The 21,907-nt window shown below is 45.3% G+C and overlaps 1 protein-coding gene across 1 annotated transcript; it reads right to left on the bottom strand.

The window, feature by feature from the left end:
- Positions 1–4,796: 4,796 nt before the first annotated feature.
- Positions 4,797–21,535, bottom strand: dspa (desmoplakin a). Its single transcript, XM_079221809.1, has 24 exons — positions 21,128–21,535; positions 19,461–19,545; positions 19,187–19,305; positions 18,794–18,938; positions 16,855–16,980; positions 16,660–16,719; positions 16,407–16,574; positions 16,120–16,224; positions 15,932–16,027; positions 15,712–15,837; positions 15,369–15,521; positions 15,067–15,221; positions 14,562–14,688; positions 14,195–14,381; positions 13,822–14,075; positions 13,396–13,577; positions 13,151–13,289; positions 12,112–12,305; positions 11,808–11,970; positions 11,449–11,532; positions 11,226–11,333; positions 10,844–10,942; positions 8,914–10,728; positions 4,797–8,524 (listed from the first exon to the last, which is right to left on the bottom strand). Exons 1-24 carry the CDS (start codon positions 21,382–21,384, stop codon positions 5,312–5,314), a joined length of 8,160 nt encoding a protein of 2,719 aa, XP_079077935.1. The 5' UTR covers positions 21,385–21,535; the 3' UTR covers positions 4,797–5,311.
- Between the last annotated feature and the right edge of the window lie 372 nt (positions 21,536–21,907).

Here is a 21,907-nt window from a genome sequence, read left to right as displayed (position 1 = left end):
CAATGTATCACTTGTTTTGATTCAATGTTCAGTTTGTAAAATGTCAAATTTTCATCCCAAGAAGCAGAAGTGCATTGAACCTTAATATTAGAGAAGCTGCAGCAACCCAACAAATTGACTAATCCACTTTTTTTTAATGAATGGGTTGCAAATTGGAAACATGTGCCAAGTGTTTTTAGTCAATTTAAGAAAACTAAAATGTCCACAAACATTACGCCTGCGCACATATGAAACCAATCAAGGCATCCCTTCCCCCCCATTCACAGTCCAAAATCAGAGCGAGTTGTTTCGGTCAGCTCCAGCTTCTGGTTTATGATTGACTTGTTGTGGCAACGACCTCGCTTTTGTGACAATTTAGATATTTCTACATGTCCATTAAACGGAAATGATGTGTCTGAAATTGAAGAAGAAGAAGAAAAAAAAAAGAGTATAAATAGACTAAAAAGAAGACCAAACCCAGACTCTCTCAGGTACTGCAGTGCTGCTACAGCTTCGGGTAGAGGCCCAAATCCAAGTGGCGGTGATGAAGCTCATCAAACCCAGCATGTAGCTCTGCACATATGGAAAAAGGCCGCTACGCATACAGTACAATGGGACTCTCTGGGAGACTGCACAGATTAAAGATCTCCGAAGATGTTTGCCTGCAGACCTGAGTAACACCTAAAGTGCCGTAAATGCTTCAGGAAGTCTGGCGGCCTGCGGGGGGAGGGGGGGCTTCCTTTTATATATTTTTTTCCCCCTAAATTTATTACATTAACTTTCTTTCTTTCTCTGATGGCCCAGCACATGGAAATAACTATTCATGACCGTTTCGCACTCCATCAGATGACAGGAGTCGTACAACCAGAAAAGATTAGATTTCTTGCCATTATCCTCCGGCTGTAGCCCCCCAGTTGGTATTTAGCATTCACATCTAATAGCCCCCAAGCCTTGATACCATCAGCTTCGCTGTTCCAAACCTGCCTTGTGTTCATACTTGGCACGAGCGCGCGCCTCATACGGCGGGATCACATGACCCACGGTGACATTACAGGCTGGTTGAAGGGCCCCGGAGAGGGACAAGGCCACAGTCTGTTCTGGCCTTTTCCTGTTCGGGGCTGTGTATGTTTACGCTGTGGCTTTGACACTCGTTCACTGCTGAGGAACTGAAATAAAGGGCGGCTGCAGCTCAGGGGGATGAGTGGTCGTCCCGCAACCACAAGGTAGCCGGCTCGATCCCCAGTCCCCCCATAGCTCGCATGTCGAAGTGTCCCTGAGCAAGACACTGAACCCCCAACTGCTCCCTATCCAGGGATGGGTCAAATGCACAGAAGAATTTCCCCAAGGGGATTAATAAAGGATAATTTCTTTCTTTTCTTAAACAAAACCATGAGAACTATTGAATATTTTTTTTAAAAGCTACAGGAGAAGGGGGGCTGGGTGTATTTTGTACGTTTGTTTAGTAACTCTGGAACTCTACCGTGTATTTGTCCCACATTTTCATGAGATATTTTGTAGGGGATAAAAATGACAGCCCTGGGCAAAACTGCACACCCTTAAGGCTCCTAAAGTACTCCCTAATTACCGTTTTCTATCCCAAGGTCATAGCGGAATGCGTTCCAAAACGGATTACGTTCCCACTCTCGCTCCCTCCATCCCTTCTTTTTTCTTTCCCCTTTTATTGCTTCCATTCTCCGGGTCTCCGTCTAATGGCTCACACATGTCGGCTGAGCGGCACACGACTCGCAACAAAGTGAAAATGCCACAGCGCTCCGTCCCACGCTGTTGCTCCCGGGGTTAGATCACAGTGTTCTGCTTACAGCACACAGCCCCAACCCTCTGCCAACCCACCTGTCCAAGTCACACCATCAGGATGTCCATTCATCTGTCGCCCGGCCAGGCCTTTGTAAGCGCCGCCTGACACTTTGGGTTTCTGTCACATTTCCTTCGCCTCTAGGGGGCCCAGATATTGTTCATAGGAACAACCTCGAAATAGAACCGCCAACAAAAGCCGCAATTGCCAGTCGAAAAAAACAAAGTCTCTCCTCTCCTCTCGCCGGGTCTGTAATTACACCTAATCTTGAAAGAGTTTAGCCTGCAAAATGTTCAGGAACAACCTGCATGGTTTATGTTATGCATGAAAAAGAGGTGCGCAAGAGGGTGTAAATGCAGGTGTGTGTGTGGGTGCGTGTGTGTGTGTGTGATTTCCAAGCAAGGGAGGGACGGATAATTCAGGTGAAGAGTGCTATAGCTGTTGTGATGTAAGGATGCTGTGGCAACAATGGCTGCCTGAGAAGCGTAGCCCGAGGGCAGCAAATACCACGCAGCAGCTGTAGCTCAAAGAGAAGAGAGAGAAAAAGACATACTCTTGACTGTCTCCATCATTTATCCACCGACAGAGGAGTCCAGACAGTCACCAAAGGGCTTCTTATGGCGCTCTATTAGACGACTGGACCCAAGTCTCCTACGAGACTGACCCCCATGTGTTTCACATTACCAAAGGTCTCCAGTACACCCGATGCCACAACAGCAATGAACCCCAAAGTATAGCCATTACAAAACACAGTTTATTGAGGAAGACATTTAAAAGCTATACAAAAATAAAAGGCCTAAAGAGTTTCAAGCCAAGCTTTTTAAAAGAGTTTAATTCAAAAGGCTCTAAATAATACTCATTCACAAGATCAGTGCTGGGTCAGTTTGAATGAGTCCCTTCTCTGTTTTGCTGCTGGAGGAAGGAGCTGGGGCACCGACACACACACGCACACACACGCACACGCACGCACACACACACAGCTAGTTTTTAGTAGGAGCCAAAGTAAATACAGAGAGCAGTGCCCTGTTTTGCACTTTAAATAAATGAGCAGACTCAATGAAATGGGACAGAGCGAGGGGCTAAGGAGGAGGAGGAGGGGGGGGGGGGGGGGGGGGGGGCAGTGTGTGGAAGTCTAATCCTGCTTTTTTTTCTTTTTTTCTTTTAAAGCACTGACCAGCACGACTTTAAGAAACCCTCCCTGCACAGTGATTGCCCGTGGAATAGTTCAGACGCCGTGCCTTACCTTTTCAAACTGAAAGCGAGTACTTTGATTCGTCTTCTTCTTTTTGGTGTGGGGGGGTTTCTGCTCTGTGTCCCGTTTGTCAGTCAGAGCTGCAGACAGAGAAAGAGTCGGGTAAAGTCCTGATCAAAGAGGCTTAGTGCAGGCTGGGAGGCTCATTTTCCCTCCGCTGGAATTCGCGCTCCTCGGCCCTTCTTGCTTGTGGCTGCTCGGGTGATAAAGTTGAAGCTCGGTTCCTGAACTGCTGCTGCTGCTTGTTCTGCTGCTGCTGCTCCCTCCCACCCCCCCAGCACACTTCCTCCAGTCGGTGGTGCTGCCGCTGCGGCCGCCACAAGTCCTGGCATGGGATAGCCCTCCTCCCACTGCGCCGCTCGGGCTGTCTCCCTTGTTCCCGCCCCTTTCCACCCACATCCCCTCTCGAGGGCCTCCTCCTCCTCCTCCTCCTCCTCGTTGTCTCCATTTGTTCACACCCTCACTCCTCACACTATGATTACTAATATATATGTTCGAGTGAGATTTCTATCGAACTAACTAAATTGCTAGCTTAAATGCTAGCTTCAAAATGCCATCTTGAAAAGTTTGTAATTGCCATGCAAAGGCCATTGTGTTTTAACTTAGGTAAAATAAAATGGCCTAAGTCACGCTCTTGACATAGGCCGTTATAATAGAGGGGTAGACTCGCATGATCTGTTCAACTGAGGATGTAGGTGATTTGACCAGAGGTGGCCAGTATCAGGATATGTAAGATTATAAAACATGCAATCAGCTACTAAAGCAGTAAGTATGAACGTAGGTCAAACAGACCGGCGCAGAAAAGTGCGCAGCCACACAAAAAAATGTTTTGTTTGATGGTTTTAGCATCGATTACTGCAGTACATCAGAACACAGATTCACACAGGCTCATATGGCAAGACAGCTTTTCGTTCACAATTCTGTGAATATGGCAGAATCAATAACTTCTTAAAACCCATTTTTATAGAATTGCTTTTAAGTGATGTCGTCCTTTTATGATCTATTATGCAGTTCTTTTGTTCCCCTGGTTTTGTTTGTATATTTTATTTATTTGTTTGTTTTCTACTCCATTTGCTCTTTTTGTTTTATTCGTTTGGTTTTGTTGTACTCGTTGCCTTCATGGTATGGTCCTTTTTGTTTACCGGTATTTAAAGTTATGTCTATTCTTTGCTTATCTTTGTTTTTAAAGGTGCTATATAAATAAAGTTATTACTATTATTAATATTATGTGTCCACTTGCTTTATTCAGTGGGATTTCAGTACAATGATCAACAGAAGTGGTACATTCAGTTTATATGTTAGTAATAAAGGAGTTGGGTCTGAACGCACCATCAAAGTAATGACATAATACATTAATAAATACCCGTTTAAATGATATCATATATGCAGTTTGATTACCATTATGCCACATAGGAAATTTGTTGGATCAGTTATATGTAATGCTTGGTTATTATTACAAATGTTTGTTCATAATATATAAGTGAAACCATGATTATTCAATAAAAAAAAATAACAGTATGTACTGCTCAGGAAATTACCTTTCACTCCGTAGATATTTCCAACACTACAGTCCTGCTAATATTATACTGTAAAATGTGCAAATTTTAGCTTGGAGGGCTAAAGGCTCGCGATTATAGTTTTAGCATGACAATTAGCGCCATCCACAGGTCAAAATGGATACTGCTGTTCTCGTGCAGTTTCAGCTTTTAATGCACAGGTGTCCAGCTAGTAAATGAATCAATAACAACAAAATTGTGGTGACAACTTTATTTTCAATCATGTGAGGATAACATTTTAGTGGCAAGGAATTTTCATAGTTGATTGTTACATTGTGAAGTCAGTATTTTAAGCTAAACTTCAGCATTTGCAATTAACACAAAAAAAGAAGATTAAACAAATCGGAAACTTGATTTTGACTGCATGTTAAAGCTGAGGTGAACAAGCATATTTTCTAATAAACAAACTGTTTAATAAAAATAAAAAAGAGCCCTATATTAAAATGAGCTATGACACATATATTCACTCAGCATATATACTTCAGAAGTATTAATTATAATCTGTATTAAGTTGAATATGGAATACCAAAACACCAAAAACTGCACTCAAGCAAAACACATTCAGAATCAGATTCAGTATTTAAACGAACCTAAAAAAATGCCATAGGTAGCAGAAAAAACATTTAGAAAAGCAAACTGTTAGAAAAGTATTCATATTGCATAGGAACTGCTGGTAATAACTAATCTAGTTTCATTATGTTTGTATTATGTTCACGAGCTAATGCTGGTAGCGCTGGAGGAGAAGCTATAGCTGACAGTGGAGGAATAATCCACACTGCCTCTACGAGATCCACTCCTGGAGCTGACAAGGGAACCAGCCCTGGACCCGGAGCGAGATCCCGGGTTAGAGACGTTGTACGGGCTGCTGATTCCCTTGGAGGACATTGAGGAGGCCTGCAGCATCTTCATACCATTGCTTTCTTCCACCATGCAGCTGTCCATGGCCTGCTTATACGAGATCTTCAGTTTGGTCTTGGGACAGGTCAAGTACTTCTGGTGGTTCCGTGTATCCTGAAGCTTCTGGGCCCCTTGACCATCCAGCCAACCTCTGCGGATAGATTCTTCGATGGTGATGCGACGTCCACTGCCAGGCTCTATCAGGCCTCCAGTCAGGTACTGAAACTCCATAAATCTCTGACCAGCTTCATAGGGCAACCATGTCTCCTTCACTGCCTCTGCTACGGACATCTTTCTCTTCGTCTTCACATCCTCAAAACCAACAAAGGCTTTCTGGGCAGGTTTCAGCTTTGCACCCATGCTCTCATCGATGATACTCTGATGGACAGCATCCTGTACCGACAGCCTCTCACCGGTGGCAGGGTTGATAATACCACCTGTGCATGTTTGGGCCTCCAGCAGCCTCTGTGCTGTAATAGTGTCAACGATGCCTCTTCGGAGCCCTTCAGACAGGGTGATTTTCTCCAAGGTCTCTGTGTCAAATATAGCCGCCACAGGGCTGTGGTCATCAAACAGCTCAGGGGGGGAAACCGTAATCGAAATACTGTTGAAGCGTTTACGAACGGTAGGAGAAGAAGGTGCGATCTGGGTGGGACTGCTGCAGGTGAACATGTCATCAGCATTGCTGGCCGCAATGCTCATCTCTGTGCTGCTGGTTTTGCTGGTAATTTGGTCAGCCAACTGGGTCAATGTTAGTGTTCCGGCACGATACTGATCCAAAGACGTCTGGTCAATGACACCGCGCTTCAGGCAGTCCTGGATGTCATATTGGGTTCCTGATTTCCTGTCCACGATTACCAAACGCGTCGAACCATCAGACCCCTTGATAGTTATTTCCTCCCACTCGCACTCCTGCTCCGATAACTCCAGGAACGTGTCATAGTCAATTAGCTCCCGGTGATAGGCCTCCCTCACTGACATCTCCAGCCCAGTGTCTGGGTCAACGATCACGACGCGCCTCTTGCGAAGGACATTGCTGCGGCTCTCCTGTGACTGCTGGGGCTTGTTCTTGTCTTTGATCGGCAGGAGAATTAGGTCTGTCTTGCGATCTTTTATGCACCTGTCCTTAAGTTGAAGATATGTCAGGTTATCTTTGGTATTGGGGTCGAAGAACCCTTTTGTGTCATCTCCATCATATGTTAGGATCTCATTCATCTCCTCATCAAAATATCCCCTTTTATAGGCAACAGCAACATCAATACGGTGGCTCTCTTGGGGGTCAATGATCCCACCGCTGGCAATTTGGGCCTCCAGAAGACGGATTCCATGACCTTTCTCAATAAGATCTTTCTCAATAGCCTGGAAGAGGGAGATTTTCTTTCCTGTGGACGGGTCTTTGTATCCAGTTACGGCCTTCTCTGCAGACAACAGCTTATTCTTAAACTCGTTCCCTATCAGGCCTCTCTTTGCGGCCTCGTCTACTGTCAAGAACACATTGTTGACTGGGTCAACAATGAAGCCAGACGCTGCTTGGGCCTCAAGAAGCTCCAGGGTGGTTCCTCTCATGAGCAGGCCTTCCTTCATTGCATGATAGAAGGGCATTATTCGGTCTTTGGCTTCATCATAGATCCCCGCAATGCAGGTAGAGCCATAGAGATAGGACTTTAGCCTGTCTTCAATTTCTCTGCTGGTGAGCTTGCCCTCGTTGATCTTCGCCAAATCAAATTCAGTAAGCAGTTCAGATTTGACGAGCTCCTCGACAGTAACTTCACCACGGAGACCCTTCACCGTCATGGGCTTTTCCGGACCACGGAGCAGAAGCAGGCCAGAAACAGGTTCCACTGTGCACTTTTTCCTGAGGTCATTATAGGATATCTTCTCTCCGGTCCCTGGCTCCAGGTAGCAGGTGGGCTTTTTGCCCAAAGCCCTGTAAAGATCCTCATCAATAAGATTGCGATCCAAGGCCAGGTCTCTTGGAAGGAACACACTCAGAACAGGGTCCAATATGCCTCCCACAGACTCCTGAGCCTGGAGCAAGCGGATGGCTGTGTCTTTGTTCACGCGGCCCTGTTTGCAAGCCTGACCCACAGATAGCACTTTGCCAGTGAATGGATCTTTGAAGCCTGTGCTTGCTGCCTCAGCTGTCACCAGGGTGTCTCTGTCTTCGGTGTCTACGATCCCTCTTGAGCAGGCAGTGTCCACAGGCATCTTTTCATTAAATGCGGGGTCAATTATGTAGCCTGTTGCAGCTTGAGCTTCCAGGAGCATGAGGGCGCTCTCTGGGCTGAGGAGAGTCTTGTTTTTTGCTTCAGTGAATGGTATTTTCCCTTGAGAGCCTGTTGTCATGCCAGCAATGATGCCGGTGCCCTTTAGACTAAGCTGGATGTCCACAGCTACCTCATCCACGCTCTTTTTTCCCTTTAGGAGCTGGTCTAGTGTGGCTTTACTGATTATGCCACAGTCGCAAAGCTGGTGGGCTGTGACTTTCCGACGCACCCCGTCAAATGTCAGCTTGGATGGATCGATTGTTGGGACCTTTACATCTGTCTGTGTCTGCTGGGTCAGAGTGTTGGGTCCTTGCTGCAGCCTCAGTATCTCTCTCTCCAGGGCAGCGCTCTTGAAAGCCAGGTCGGAAGCCTCCTTTTCAGAGATCAACAAACGGTTCTTATACCTCTCCTCAACACTCTTCAGCTCCCTCATGAGCCTCTCGATCTCGTTCTTCAGGGAGAGTCTGTCTCGATCGGCCATGTCTCTGTCCGATTCAAACTTCTTGATGTGGCTGTCCCTCAGCTCATACTGGCTCTTCATGTAGTTGAAATCCTTGAGGACGACATTCTTTTCATCCTGCAGCCGCTGTTTGTTGCGGAGCTCGGTCTCTAGAGTCAGCTTGATGCGAGTGAGCTCCTCCTCTATGCGCAGCTGACGAGACTTGTCCTGCTCCAGCAGCTTCAGCTTGGACAACAAACTGTCCCTCTCCAGCATCAAATCGCTGTATTGGCTTTGGGAATCATGCATCCTCATGGATGTCTGGGGAGAAACAAGAAAACACATTATTATGCATGTCAAGAAATACCAATAAGCAAAGCAAAAAGCAGATAATGCCAAGACCCACACTTGTCATGCATTAATTACACATTGTATTCATTATATCAATAAGTATGCATACATTAAATGATTGTTTTTAACGAATTAGTTAAGTTCATGCCCACACTGTGCAATGTTTGAAAGATTAAGCATTTGTTAGTAAGTAGCGCATTTCATGCAAAATGCCTAAATCAAGCAACATGCCACTGATGAAACTGGGCCACTTTAAAAACATGCTCAGTCTTAATGAACTTATAGCCGTTGCATGCAAAAGCAGAATAAAAAATGGATGGAATTATGTGGAGATGATCCTTCAGTGCGATCAAAAATACCTCGGTCGATTGCTTTTGGAATTTGTTTATTTCCAGCTTAAGCTTTTCTCTCTCCCTGGTCAAGTCACTGAGGAGTGCTTGGAGCTCCGTGGTCTTCTTGGTGCTACTCTGAAGCTGGACATGCAAGGCTGAGATCTGGGTGGCACTCTCTCCATCAATATCGTCTTTGCTAAGCTTCAGCTCATCCCTCTCCTGCCTAACTGCCCTCAGCTCCTCCTCCAGCCTCAGTCTCTCCTTCGTCAGGTTCTGCGTCAGAGTCTTGAGCTTTTCGATCTCGGCGGTGTATTCGTTCAGCTGCCGGCTCTTCTCCTCAATGGTCTTGTACAGGCTCTCGTTGCGCTGGTTGAGCTCACGAATTCGAGCCTGTTCCTGCTGGAGCTTTTGTTTGAGTGCCTTCAGCTCAGCTGAGACAGCTGCCAGCTCCTGCTTGGTGACTTTATGTTCCATCAGACTCTTGTCCAGAGCCTCCTGGAGGGCGCTGATGTCCTGCTCATACTTCCTTCCATAGTTGGTCGTCTCCAGCTGGATAGATTTCAGTGAGCTAATTGTGGTGGTGTGCTCTCTGCAAGTTTGTGTGATCCTCTCTAACTCTGCCTCCACTCTCTTCCGTCGCGTGAACTCTTCCTGGGTTGCCTTCTTTTGCCGCTCCAGCTCAGCCTCCGTTCCGTCCAGGGAGCCCTGAAGTTCCCGGATGCGGCTCTGCAGCCTGACAGAACTCTGCTCAACCTTGGTTTTCTCGCTGGTCTGCTTCTCCAGCTCCACTCGGGTGGTGCGGACCTCATGCTCAGACACTTTAAGCATGTTAATGGTCTCCAGATACGAGGCGTTCTTTGTCTTCAGTTCTGCCTCAACCTGTCTCAGATGGTTGATCTCCAGTTCCAGAGATCTCCTCTTCTTCCCCTCCTCCTCCAGGTTAAATGTTAGCATGCTGATCTCCCTGGACTTTTCCTGAGTGTGTTTGATTGCCTCCTTTAGTTTGAGCTCAGCGTCTCCTCCATGCTGCATGTGTGTTCTCAGCTGAACCTCTAACTCACTGCGCACCCTTGTTTCTTTTATCACCAGTGCCCTCTGCTGGCTGGCCTCCTGCTCTGCTCTGCTCTTCTGCTCCTCTGTGTGAGCAATGGACTGCCTCAGTCTCCTCAGCTCCTCCTCGAGATCTCTCTTCTCGGAGGTGAGTCTATCAACTTGCAGTCTCATCTCTGCCGTCTTTTCTTCTTTCTGTTGCGAGGCTTTCAGGATCGTGGTCTTGGTGACGTGGATCTCCGTCTCGTATGTCTGCTTAAGTGTATTAACTTCCTGGGAGCACTGTGTTCTTACCTTTGAGATATCTGATTCAGCGTTTCTTCGACGTGCCTCTTCCTCATCTAGCAGTTGCTTCATCCTCTCCAGTTCACGTTCCTTGTCCTTCACAGACTTCTCCAAGTCAATCTTGGTCCAGTTGAGCTCTTCCAGTTCTTTCTGTCTGCTGCGAACAGCCGTCTCATACTCCTCTTGCTGGGTGGTGTAGCGCTCCTCTGCCAGCCTTTTCTTCCTCTTTTCTTCATCCAGCTGGTACTTCATTCGGGTCAGCTGTTCATTGAGATCTTGAAGCTGGCCGTGTGTGCTGTCCAGGCTGTCCTTGGAAGCGGTATATTGTATTGCCGTGGTTCTCTTTATCTCCTCCATTGTAATGAGCTGGTCTTGTGATTGAGTGAGCTCCTGCTTGTAGCGGGCCAAAGCATCCTCCAGAGACTTGTTTTTCTGGTTGCGATCCTGGACATTGTCCTTCAGACGCTTCAGTTCCTCCTCCAACATCTCGATCTTGGTGTTCCTGATCTGAAGAGAGCATTGACAAAAGCAGAAAGAGCCTCAGTCACCTACTTTCATATTATTGAACAAACCTATACGCCATTTTTTTATTATCCTACTACTCATGAGAGTAGACAAATACCTTCAGCTCTTCCATGTTCTTCAGCAGCTCCCCGAGGAACCTGTAGTAGTCACTAGAGCGGGTGAGAAGCTCTATATAGTGAGACTGGAGGTCAGCCACCTGAAAGGTAGATTTAGTGGATGAATATCGATGTCAAATGTTCTTGTGTTGATCACATGCCAGTGAGAATTTTAAATGATGCATTTAAGGGAATGACCTTTAAATTGTAATCATAATACAAATACAAGTAATTTATATTTATGATAAAATCATCCTTCATTAGTCCTACAGCACAGATAAAAAGATTAACATGTAATAATTACGTGAATGTAATAACTAACGTAGACCAATAATTAAGAGCAAATTAGTTCAGTGTGACTTAATATAGATCCACTCCTCATACCTCTTGTCTGACCAAAGAAGCGGGCGACTGCAGCATCGTTCTCTTGATCGGAATATTAAGCAGAGTTTCCAGTCCTGCACTGTAGGAAGCCAGCTGCAGCTCGTAGTCCTGGAAAGCCACAACACAACATGGACTCCGTTATTTTGCACCACACACGCTTGGGTGTTTCAAAATGACAGAAAAGGGTGCCCAGAAAAGGGTGCCCACGAATCAACAAACCTACCTTTATGGAGGCAGCGCAGGTGTTGGCGTTTTTCTGCACAACCTCTACTTTTTCCTGCTTGCCTTTAATTTCAGTGTGAAGCGCCTGTGCAGTGAGCAGAAAGGGGGCATTACATTCACTGATTTAATCAGGAACAGGACACTCTTTGCTTCTTCTGAGACATATTTTATGATACAAAGGAAAACAAAGGACGTGTTTGCACACTTTTCAGTTATGCTGCTGTGTAGAGTATGACATCCACACATCTACACCGATGCTCACAGTGTCTCAATTTGAGTGGATATTTCCAATTCAAAATCAAATCAGTTCAGATGTTGGTATTGATTACAATCTGTTGACTTAAACAAGAAGAGACGTGCCTTCTGCTGGTTGAGGTGGTCCATTAGAGTCTGGACGTCGTTAAGTTTGACCGCCTGGAGCGCGTCCTGGCGCTTCCTGGTATTGTCTATCCACTGTTGCAGGAGAGTGCTGCTCTGCTGATAATGACCCAGCTGTTTCTCCTGCTTCTCCAAGTCCCACACTCTGAGAAGGAAAGAGTGGGAGGAAGAGGAAGGGGTGAACGGATATTTTTAAAATGTTGTTACCAGCCATGTCGAACGGAGGATGTGGAGAACTATTCACAGGTGTTGGGAGGAATGTGTGCACACAATCAGATTATCCCACCTGCTGTCAATCTGGGTTTGGATGCGGCGCCAGCGGTCAGACATCTGACCCACCAGGTCCGAGTACTTGGACAAGTCCACGTCACACTTGTGGAAGGACTCTGAGATTTGACCATTCCAGTGCACCGCTTTAGCCAGGTCAGACTCCATAGCTGTCAGCAGGTCTTTTTTTTGCTCCAGATCACTCTTCATTTGCTTTAATGGACCACAAAATAGATTCAATTTCATCATTTCAACTATAACCATACATCCTATTTAAGTCTTATTTACGTCTAGAGCTGGGCGCTATAACAATCTGTACATGATATGAATGGCTATGTTTTTTTCAGTAGTGAAAGAAGTATTCAGATCCTTTACTGAAGTAAAACAAATAGCCATACTCCAATATCAAAATACTCCATTAGAAGTTTAAATCCTGCATCGGAAATGCTACTTAAGGAGGAGTTTGCAGGATTTAGCGACATCTAGTGGTGAGGGTTGCACATTGTAACTGACGACGGAAACATCTCCCTTGTGCCAAGCGTCTAGAAGGACTTTGGTGGACAACGTGAATGGCCCTATCTAGAGCCAGTGTTTAGTTTGTTTTGAGCTACTGTGCAAACATGAAGTTGCAACATGCTGACTTTGTAAAAAGGACCCGCTTCTTATGTAAATAAAATCAGGTAATTCTAAAGGTAACGAAAACACAAAACGATTCCTATTTTTAGGTGATTATACACTAAAGAAAACATACTTATTCATATATTATTCCCCTGAATGCTACACACTGTTCCTTTAAGTAAAAGTATTATCAGCAAAATATCCAGGAAGTATCAAAAGTTAAAGTCCTCACATTTCAGAAAGATGGCCTTTGTACAAGTATAAAAGTACAAGTATAAAATAACATTAAATGGAAATACTCAAGTACCACAATCTCACTTCTTTTATAAGACAAAAGAGGATTCAGTAAGTACTACTAATTAATGTAATTTGTCCTGAAGTCCTGGAAACTGGAAAGCAAGAGACTGCAATTCAAACTAAATATAAAAAGTGTGTCAAACCTTCAGCGTGCTCCGATAGTTTTCCACGTCCCGCAGATCCAGAGAGGTGGTCTCCTTCTCTGTCAGCCGGGCCTCGTGGACTTTAATAATATCTTCCGCCTGGAGAAGGCTCTGGAGCATGGCCTGAAGAGCTGACAGCCTGTGACGGACACAAAGCCATTATATTAAATGCACGCTTTTGTCTTTTCTAAATAATGGTGGGATGGAATTATAAAAGGCGATGCGATCGGACCACAACAATGTACCTTTGATGGTAGGCCGGGTAGAGACCCTGCAGGCCTCCGAGTTTCCGGTTGATGATTTCCAGCTCAGAGCGGAGGAACTTGGCTTGCTCGGAGTCAGCAGGAATCCCCTCCAACTGCTTCATGATCTTTTCTCTTAGCCGCAGGTACTCGTCATGAATGGAGTCCAGGTCTTGGTGCACAATCTGGATACCAATATGCAATAACAGGTTACATTTAGCATTATCACTTATTTCTCACCGCGCTTGAAATAAAAAGCCGCCTGGTTTGTTTCTGGAACTAACTTGGAATGATTGTGCTAAGCTGTACACAGAGATGGTTTTCTATATTTAAATCATATGTATTCTTTCTTTAATCCTAACAAGGTAGCCAAGAAGAACCCCACTTTTAATTAGATAGAACAATAAATTAAAAAAAAGTCACACACACCTGCAGATTCTGGATGTTCACGGAGCACTCGTGCACACTGTTGTCCCCCAGTGGAATGTGGAGATGGCTGGTGAGATCGGACTCCGCCAACTCCAGCCTGCGCCGAAGCTCTTGCAGACTACTGAGCAGGGTGAGGCTGAGGGTGGAGCTGGGGGCTGGGGGAGGCGTGGCAGTGTTTTGGATGATAGTGGTCTTGGAGATCTTGGGAGGGGCGGGGGTCGGCTTTGGAGGTTCAGGCTTCGCTGCTTCATCCTCTGTTGATGGTTGGTGGAGAACATTAGAAGAACATGAATGTATCGTGTGAGATAAAAAAAAAAGAAGAAAATGCAAATGCTGTCAATTTGGGGAGTAGTTAAAAACATTGGACACTCACTGTGACCAGGCAGCTGGATAATCAGGGTATCGTAGTGGTTCTGGGCGGAATCAAAGTGGCCCTGAAACGTTTTCTTCTCCTCTTCCCCGAACATTTCAGAACCTTGGCTGGTACGCAGGAACTCTTGGTAGTGAGTCTCCAGTCTTTTGATGATATTGCGGTACTCCTCGGGACGCATCTTAGACAGCTGAGAGACGACGAAGATGAGTCAGGTCAAGCAAGAGTCAGCACCCGCCGCACACAGTGTTTCAGACAAGAACCGGAAACGAAATCCAATTCGGCTTTGCTCGGATTTGAAAGTGGTGAGTTATTGTAACAGCAAAACTCTGAATTGGCTGCGTTCATTGCAGTCTTTGTGGCATCTTACCATGCTGACGGTGAGGGAGCTGATGTAGTTCATGTCTTTGAGGCAGTATTGCCACGAGATGAGGCTCTTGATGTTGATGTAGAGCTGATTCCAGATGCTCATGATGGCTTCATAATACTGCTCGATCCTAGGGGCAGCACACAGCCATTAATATGCGGACACGACACGATAAACGTTGTTTGATATTTATCAAAATATTTACCACGTTTTCATTTTAAGACAACGATTAAGTGCTCTTTTTTGGTCTCAGCTTACTTTCGAACCTCTTAAAAGGCCTTTGAAACAGTTATGCAATAAAGGCTGGAATCTATTGGACAATGTCAACCAAATAAATACAACTTTCCCAAAAAGGAAGGCTGCTTATCTATCTCGCTCCGGGGAAATGTGAAGTAGCCAATATATTCATTACATGGTAAATCCCCTTGAGCGGACACATTTCGAACCGTCCTGACTAAAAAGGTTTCTGCAGACCTGCGCTGGTTCACATCGACTGAATGGTTCTTACTTGTTGGCGAGTCCGATGCTGAGTGGGTTCGGTGGGGGGATCGTCAGACACACGGAGGGAATCAACATGTCCAGACCTCCGGGTCCAGTCACCAGCCACTTGCTGCGCTGCGCGTTATCCTTCAGGATGCCTTTGTTCCCTTTTAAAATCCCTATCTGGAGCACAGAGCAAGGGAAACACTGAGTTACACTTGGAACATTCCACTTCATGCGAGTGTGTGTGTGTGTGTGTGTGTGTGTGTGTGTGTGTGTGTGTGTGTGTGTGTGTGTGTGTGTGAGCGTGAGTGAGAGCGTACAACCCACCTGGTCTTGTTTGAAGTCACATATGGCCTGGACCATGACGGGGCTGCTGCTCTTCTCCTCGGGGTTGCGAGGTTTCAGCCTGACGATGGTCTTGGACTTGTTGACCAGACTTTGGACCTGCCTCTTATTCTCCATCACGCGCTCCTTCTCTCTCTGTGAACATGCAGATATCAGATCTGTGTTTTTAACTCAGTGCACTGCAACTATACAACATGAATGCAGACATTCAGGAACGTTCCACTTAGTTTCTTGCTTTAAACATACAAAATAAACTGGCTGAACCAGTTCACCAGACTTTTAAAATGATTTTGAGCAAATAGTTTGAGCGGCAGCATAATGATACCTCCAGGTTCCTCAGGAGATCAGTGAGGTTATCCAGCGGGGTGTTCTTGTCACACGAGAACTTGTTTCGGATGGACTCGTGCTCTTTCTGCAGCTTGGCGTAGGTCTCGTTGGCCTCCTTGAAGAACTGAAAGTGTGCAGCAAAAAGGCTTCGATCAGCGCTCGCCTGACAACAACACACGGGGCACTCACTGCTTTTCACTGCACGGCCGAGCTCTTACTTGGCCGTAGGCCGCGTTGTCCTTCAGGTGGGTGTCGATGCACTTGGTGATCTGGAGGAGCCAGCTCCACTGGGTCTGTAAGGTGTCCATGTAGGCCTGTGGGAGCACACAGAGTCGTCAGCGCATAAATAACAAATGAATAGCCGCCGGTTTAAGGGAGCAAAAAAAAAGAACATAAAACACCTTACTTCAATCTTATCAGCGGCGGGGTGGTTGTTGTTCAAGAGTCCGTCGGATTTCACCTTCAGCCTGTTTAGGTCCTTCTCTTTCTCCTCCAGGTCCCTCATCATGCCCTGTCAGGAGAACGGGACGCAAGGGACCCAAAAGGCTCAACTTTTGTCTCTTTTGAGCGCCACCACAATTATGACTTCAATTTGATCGGCACAGGAAATAAAACAAATCAGATATTGAAGGTACGGTCACGTGAACCAAGACAGAAACATGCACCCAGATGAGAAAAGGAGGAGGTCCTTACCGAGTAGCTCTCCTGCTTCCTGGGGATGTAATGGTCGATGTTCTTGTCTCCCCAGTCAAACATGAGCTCCTCCTCCTCTTTCTCGTTCACCCACATGATGGCCCGGGAGATCTCATTGATGATGCCCTGGAGCTCACGCAGCTGTTGCACGCGGCTGTCGGACATTTTCTGAGACGGACACAGGGCAATAATGTGTGAATATGATACAAAGTGGCAATAGAGCTGCTGATATTGACAAAGGGTTCGGTTCTACCTGCAGGCTTTCCCATTCTTGTTCCAGGATGGACAGGTTGTACTTATCGCCCCTCATGTTCTAAAAAAAAGGGAGATTTGGTTTTTAACTAAGATTACGACGCTGTTGTGCATATCGTGAATAAATGGCCTTTACAGACAAGATGTATAAAGAAACTAGACCAAAGTTGAGCTTCAAAACAGGATGACCACTCACCAGTTCATCTCTGGCACGGTCTACTTCCAGGCTCCTCTGGACAGAGCTGTGGTTTTTGTTGTGGCTTTGGATTTGCTTTTCGATCGTTTCGGAGTCATCTCCCCAAGGCGCCGTCTCAATCATGCGCTACAAGATTCAAAATCTGCAGTTTATTACCCTTTTCAAATGTAATAACCGCTAAACACAATTACAATATCAAAATCAATTGCTAATTTACTGCATAGTGTTTCATTAAATAACATATAATGTATATATATATATATATACACAGATTTAAAATAATAAGGCTGGCATTATCCCTTGTTGTTTTATTGTCCTGAACCTGTCTGTTGCGCTCTATTTCGAAATAGGTCACACATACATTGTTTCCTCTTTTTTTCTTTTAGCTTAGTTGTTTCCTCAAACACCTGGTCGCTGTTTTTTTAAGCAAATGCAACTCAAACAGGAGTAAACAGTGCATTTGCTGGGGGTCTATTTTCAGCTGGGAAATAATAATACATCTGGTGCCATAGTGAATCTTACAACAGCAGGACGGGGTATGTGGATTTAGTTTTTGGACAACAGTGAAGCTGCGGGGCACAGAGGACTAAGCTTGATTTAAAAAAAAGAAAGAAAAAGGAATACACAGAGAGCCCTCCTTGTTCTCTGAGGCAACATCATTCTGAAACTCAACGGACACCCTCTTTGTCCTTTAGGTGTCAGCGTATAACCATTAAGTCCCGTCGTCAAGCAGGAAACTATCTCAACTATTCCCCCCTCTTGTTCCCAGCCCTGAGCTTTGATAAGAGCTCTGCCAGTAAACCTCAGCCAGTCACTGCTCTCCACTTGCATTTTTCTCTCTCTCTCTCTCTCTCTCTCTCTCTCTCTCTCTCTCTCTCTCTCTCTCTCTCTCTCTCTCTCTCTCTCTCTCTCTCTCTCTCTCTCTCTCTCTCTCTCTCTCTCTCTCTTTCAAGGCTTTTGTTCTCTCACCACTCCCTTTTCCTCCATGACTACTTGGCTGAAGCGACGGTTGTTTAGAGACTGCCTTTAGCACAGCGGCTAGAAAGATCAACAAAGTCTTGTGTTGGACTGAATGTACAATATTTATTTATCTGATGACAGGGGTGAGAGGAGGGGGAGGGAGGGGGGGGGGGGGGGGGGGGGGTGATGAAACACAGAAGGGTGAGGCTTGTGATGACAGAATGACAGGGTGTGTTTTGGGTTGGGTGTGTTTTGGGTTGGGTGGGTGGGTGGGAGAGTTTGGGAGGTAGAGAGCAGCAGGGCGTTTTCCCATGAGCGTGTCAGAATTCAGGCAGAAATGCCCTGTACCCATAACAACTGACTTACATTTCACACTCGTTTCCTTCTCCTTTTCATTTTGCTGACCCCAGCTTCTTCATCTGCCCTCCCTCTAGCTCTCCGCTTGCCTGCCTCTCTCACCAGCTCGTTCTCAAATGGCAGAGCTATTTCCTCTTCTTTGTTTCAATCCCCACCCACCAAAACCCACCTCCCCTGGCCTCTTTCACTTACGGATCAGGTTTTTGGCAGAGTGACCAGATGGTTTCAGTTACAGGAGGTCAGAATAAGCGATAGGGTAAGTGCATCCCTCCCTACCCCTCGCTTCACGTAGGAAAAAGAAGAAAAAAAGGAGAGCGAGGTAACCCGCCCAGGCACACAGGCATGCACAAACACGCAGGTGCAACTATTCGTACTGCTCAAACAGGTTAGAAAACTACTGGGCAGAGTGAAATGTAGGGAAAGAGATATCGTGTGATCAAAGTTCTGGATTTCACACTTGTGAAGAGTTTTGTCTGTAACGGTGAAGCAAATTGCTCCCACTTTTGTTTATTTCATTATATTGAGATATTATTGTTCGAATATTGATTTGAACCACTTCACCAATATATATATATTGTTTTATTATGTTCTTAAATGTCTCTCTGACGCATGAAGAGCTCACCTTCTGTTGAGCAATCCAGGCCATGCCGTCATTATAGATCCTCCCCCCTTCGAGGGAACCCACGCTGCCTCGGTTCCGTCTCATGGTCATGCCACCGGCCAACTGCTGCTGGATCGTAGCATGCATGTGCTGGAACTGTTCGACACTAAAAAGACGCACAAAAGGAGGAAAAACATTTTGTGAATCTTCCGAGGGAGCCCACTCGACGGGCGCCGCGTCAAAGAGCACAGAACTCCTCGGAGTGACTTTTTGTCTTGACGTGGGTCGGTTCGACTGCAAAGATTAAACTCAGACGCCGCACTGTGACCCGCTCTGGCGAACGCATGAATGGACACGTGCAAAATGCAAATAATGCAACGGCGGCAAACAAACATGCAGTGCATCTCGCCTCACCTTCGGAAGATGTCATGTTGTATGCGCATTTGCTGCAGCTCTCTGCCACAGATCATCAAATGCTCTATACTTTCTGCAGCCATGTTCAACAGTTTGTCTGCATCCCCAGCTGGACCCCCCTATAAAGCAAAAGCACACGGTATAGACACCGACCTCTTGAATCACATCTGATAGTAACGTAAAAACATCAAGTCAACAATATTCTAATATTGCACTGGGGGACAAACACTCCATATAAATGATGTTCATTATAATGTGTGTGTGCTGCACTTACATTCTGGAGAATCATCTTGGCTCTCTGCAGGTAATCCTGGCACTGGCCTGTCAGGAACAACGCTTTCTGATGGATTGCCTGTGCACTACACATGAATGGAAAAATAAATAATATGTTTTCAGAGCTTGTAATGCAGCTTTAATTAATACCAATGTGTACTATAAAAAATATGGTCTACTGTCTGTTTTAAACACCCGATTCTACATTTTTATATATATATATATATATATATATATATATATATATATATATATATATATATATACACATATATATATGTGTGTGTGTGTGTGTGTGTGTGTGTGTGTGTGTGTGTGTGTGTGTTTTCGGCTTGCTTTGTTTTTTAATAATCATTGTTGCAAAGACAGATACCGTTAATATAGTTACTATATTGGTATAAATGGTTATAAATGATCATTGAATTACATGGAAATTCAAAATTAGATTAAAAAACACAATACCTATTTTTTTTTAATTTTAACAGTATGCTACACGTAAACAAATAAGAAAACAAATGAAAACCAGAGGCACCGCAACTAAGCAAACTGCAGGAGACAATAAACGAAATCTATAAGATGGAGATGATAAATCACACAATTAGGAACCTCGTTAAGCTGTTTGATGAGGAGGATACAGGAAACAAACATTATACAAAAGCAAAAGATATTCCTTGGAAGAAGATTTTTCCCAAGCTGTTGGGATCATTGGGGAGGGATAAACACTAGCTATTACAAAGTTGTTTTGATACGTTTACCTCTTTTATGAAAACTACTGCACTGGGGTCACAATTCAATAAATAAAGAGTGAAAAACAACAACAACAAAACACATTAAATATTGGATCCAACACTCCTAATACTACAATAGTCTGTGTGAAACTCAAGAAAAGAACAAAGTACTTTCTGGTGAGGAAAAACATCTTTAAAATTATGTGTTTTAATCCAACAAATAACTCATTCATTATTTTTAGTGTTTCTATAAATTGCGGCACATGGGAGCAGGTCACCAATGGGTCGTCGATACAAAAACAAACCAACTTGTGACTTTTCTCTCTCTGAGGAGCTTGCAAATACCCCATACACACATCATGCATTTTTATTTATTTTTACTTTAACCTCTGTTCACCACAAGTTGAGCGTCAACATGTTTTATATATTTTTTTAAATAAACGAATTAATTTATTTCCTAAGCCCTGCCGCAGACATCCCTGTTGTAGCATAGACACCGATATCACGGTGCTGGTGGGAGGACTTTCAAAGGGTGCGAGCACGGATTCCCTCCTTTGAACCTCCGAACATTGGGCAACAGATCCGGAGTGATCAACAAAAAGGATTACTAAAGAAACGCGTGCAACGAACGCAAATTATAAAAATGAATTTTTTTTCTTCTTCTCTTTTCTTTTGCGAAGAGGTCCCGACCTGTGACGCGTTTGTTTGCGCTCGGGAAAAAACAGTTTCACCGGAAGAAAACCAGGATACTTGTCGTTCTTGTCGGTGTAATTATATCTACAGCGTTCATTAACCTGTCTGTGCCGTCTAGTGGTCTTGTTGGCATTCCCAAATAGGTGTCATGGCTTCGTGACCTTACAAGAACAACATATCGATGTTTTTTTTTATTTTACATTAACACTTAACACAACTAATTTCAAAGCAACAGGTGATTTCTTACCTCAATCCGCCTCCCCCATGGGGGGCGGCCCCCATGCTGACTTTCTGCATCCCCCCGCCGCCGCCGCCGCCGTGCATGGACGTCTTGGAGTAGGTGGTGTACGTTTGCACGCCTTCGCCACCTTGGTAATCTCCGTGGAAGCCGTTTCCACCGACGAACACGTCGCCGCTCCTGAAGCTCGCGCTCGCCAAATCCGGTCGCGAGTTGCTCCTCTGGCCCATGCTGGCCAGACGTGAACTGGAGCCGTACATACTCATCTCTGCCGACTATTCGTTGTCGATATTTAGTTGTTTTCTTCTTCTTCTTCTTCTTCTTCAAAGGTCTTTAAGTTCGTTCCGCTCCGCTGTCCAGACCGCGCACCTCTCCTCTCCCCTCCCCAGTCTGCCTGGCTGTTGCGCAGATAATGGTCTGCTGTGAATAGACGGAAGCTGGCTGCTTTGGGAGAGAAACCACACCTTGCTGTGTTTACGAAACACTCCTGCCGCGGCCCGCGCGGGGGAGGTCACGGGGAAAAAAAGTTATGCCGCAATCTCAATTTTTTAATTACTCCAGTTGAACTATTACCCATTACAACATGCGTTTAACTCTACAGTAGACGTGCCGGGGAAAGGACTTAAAGGGACAGCTCACCCTTAAGTCAATGTATTTTTTTCTCTCTTACCTGTAGAGCTATTTATCAGTTTAGTTTGAATTTTGTGTGAGTTTCCTAATATAATGGGACTACATGGCACTCGGCCTGTGGGGCTCTAAGCGCCAACACACACACACACACACACACAC

This window comes from Taurulus bubalis (assembly GCF_910589615.1).
Source record: "Taurulus bubalis genome assembly, chromosome: 1".
Classification (NCBI taxonomy): Eukaryota; Metazoa; Chordata; class Actinopteri; order Perciformes; family Cottidae; genus Taurulus; species Taurulus bubalis.
The sequence above is the reverse complement of the archived record's forward strand: the minus strand, read 5'-3'. Positions and strand labels throughout refer to the sequence as shown.

Bases quoted from the DNA above. Each gene is read 5' to 3' on its own strand.
- dspa (XM_079221809.1), bottom strand. From the start codon at position 21,384: ATGAGTATGTACGGCTCCAGTTCACGTCTGGCCAGCATGGGCCAGAGG. The intron at 18,939-19,186 runs GTGAGGCGAGAT...GCGTCTTTTTAG, and splicing joins CAACATGACATCTTCCGAAG to TGTCGAACAGTTCCAGCACA. The intron at 10,943-11,225 runs GTATGAGGAGTG...TCTACCTTTCAG, and splicing joins CTTCTTTGGTCAGACAAGAG to GTGGCTGACCTCCAGTCTCA.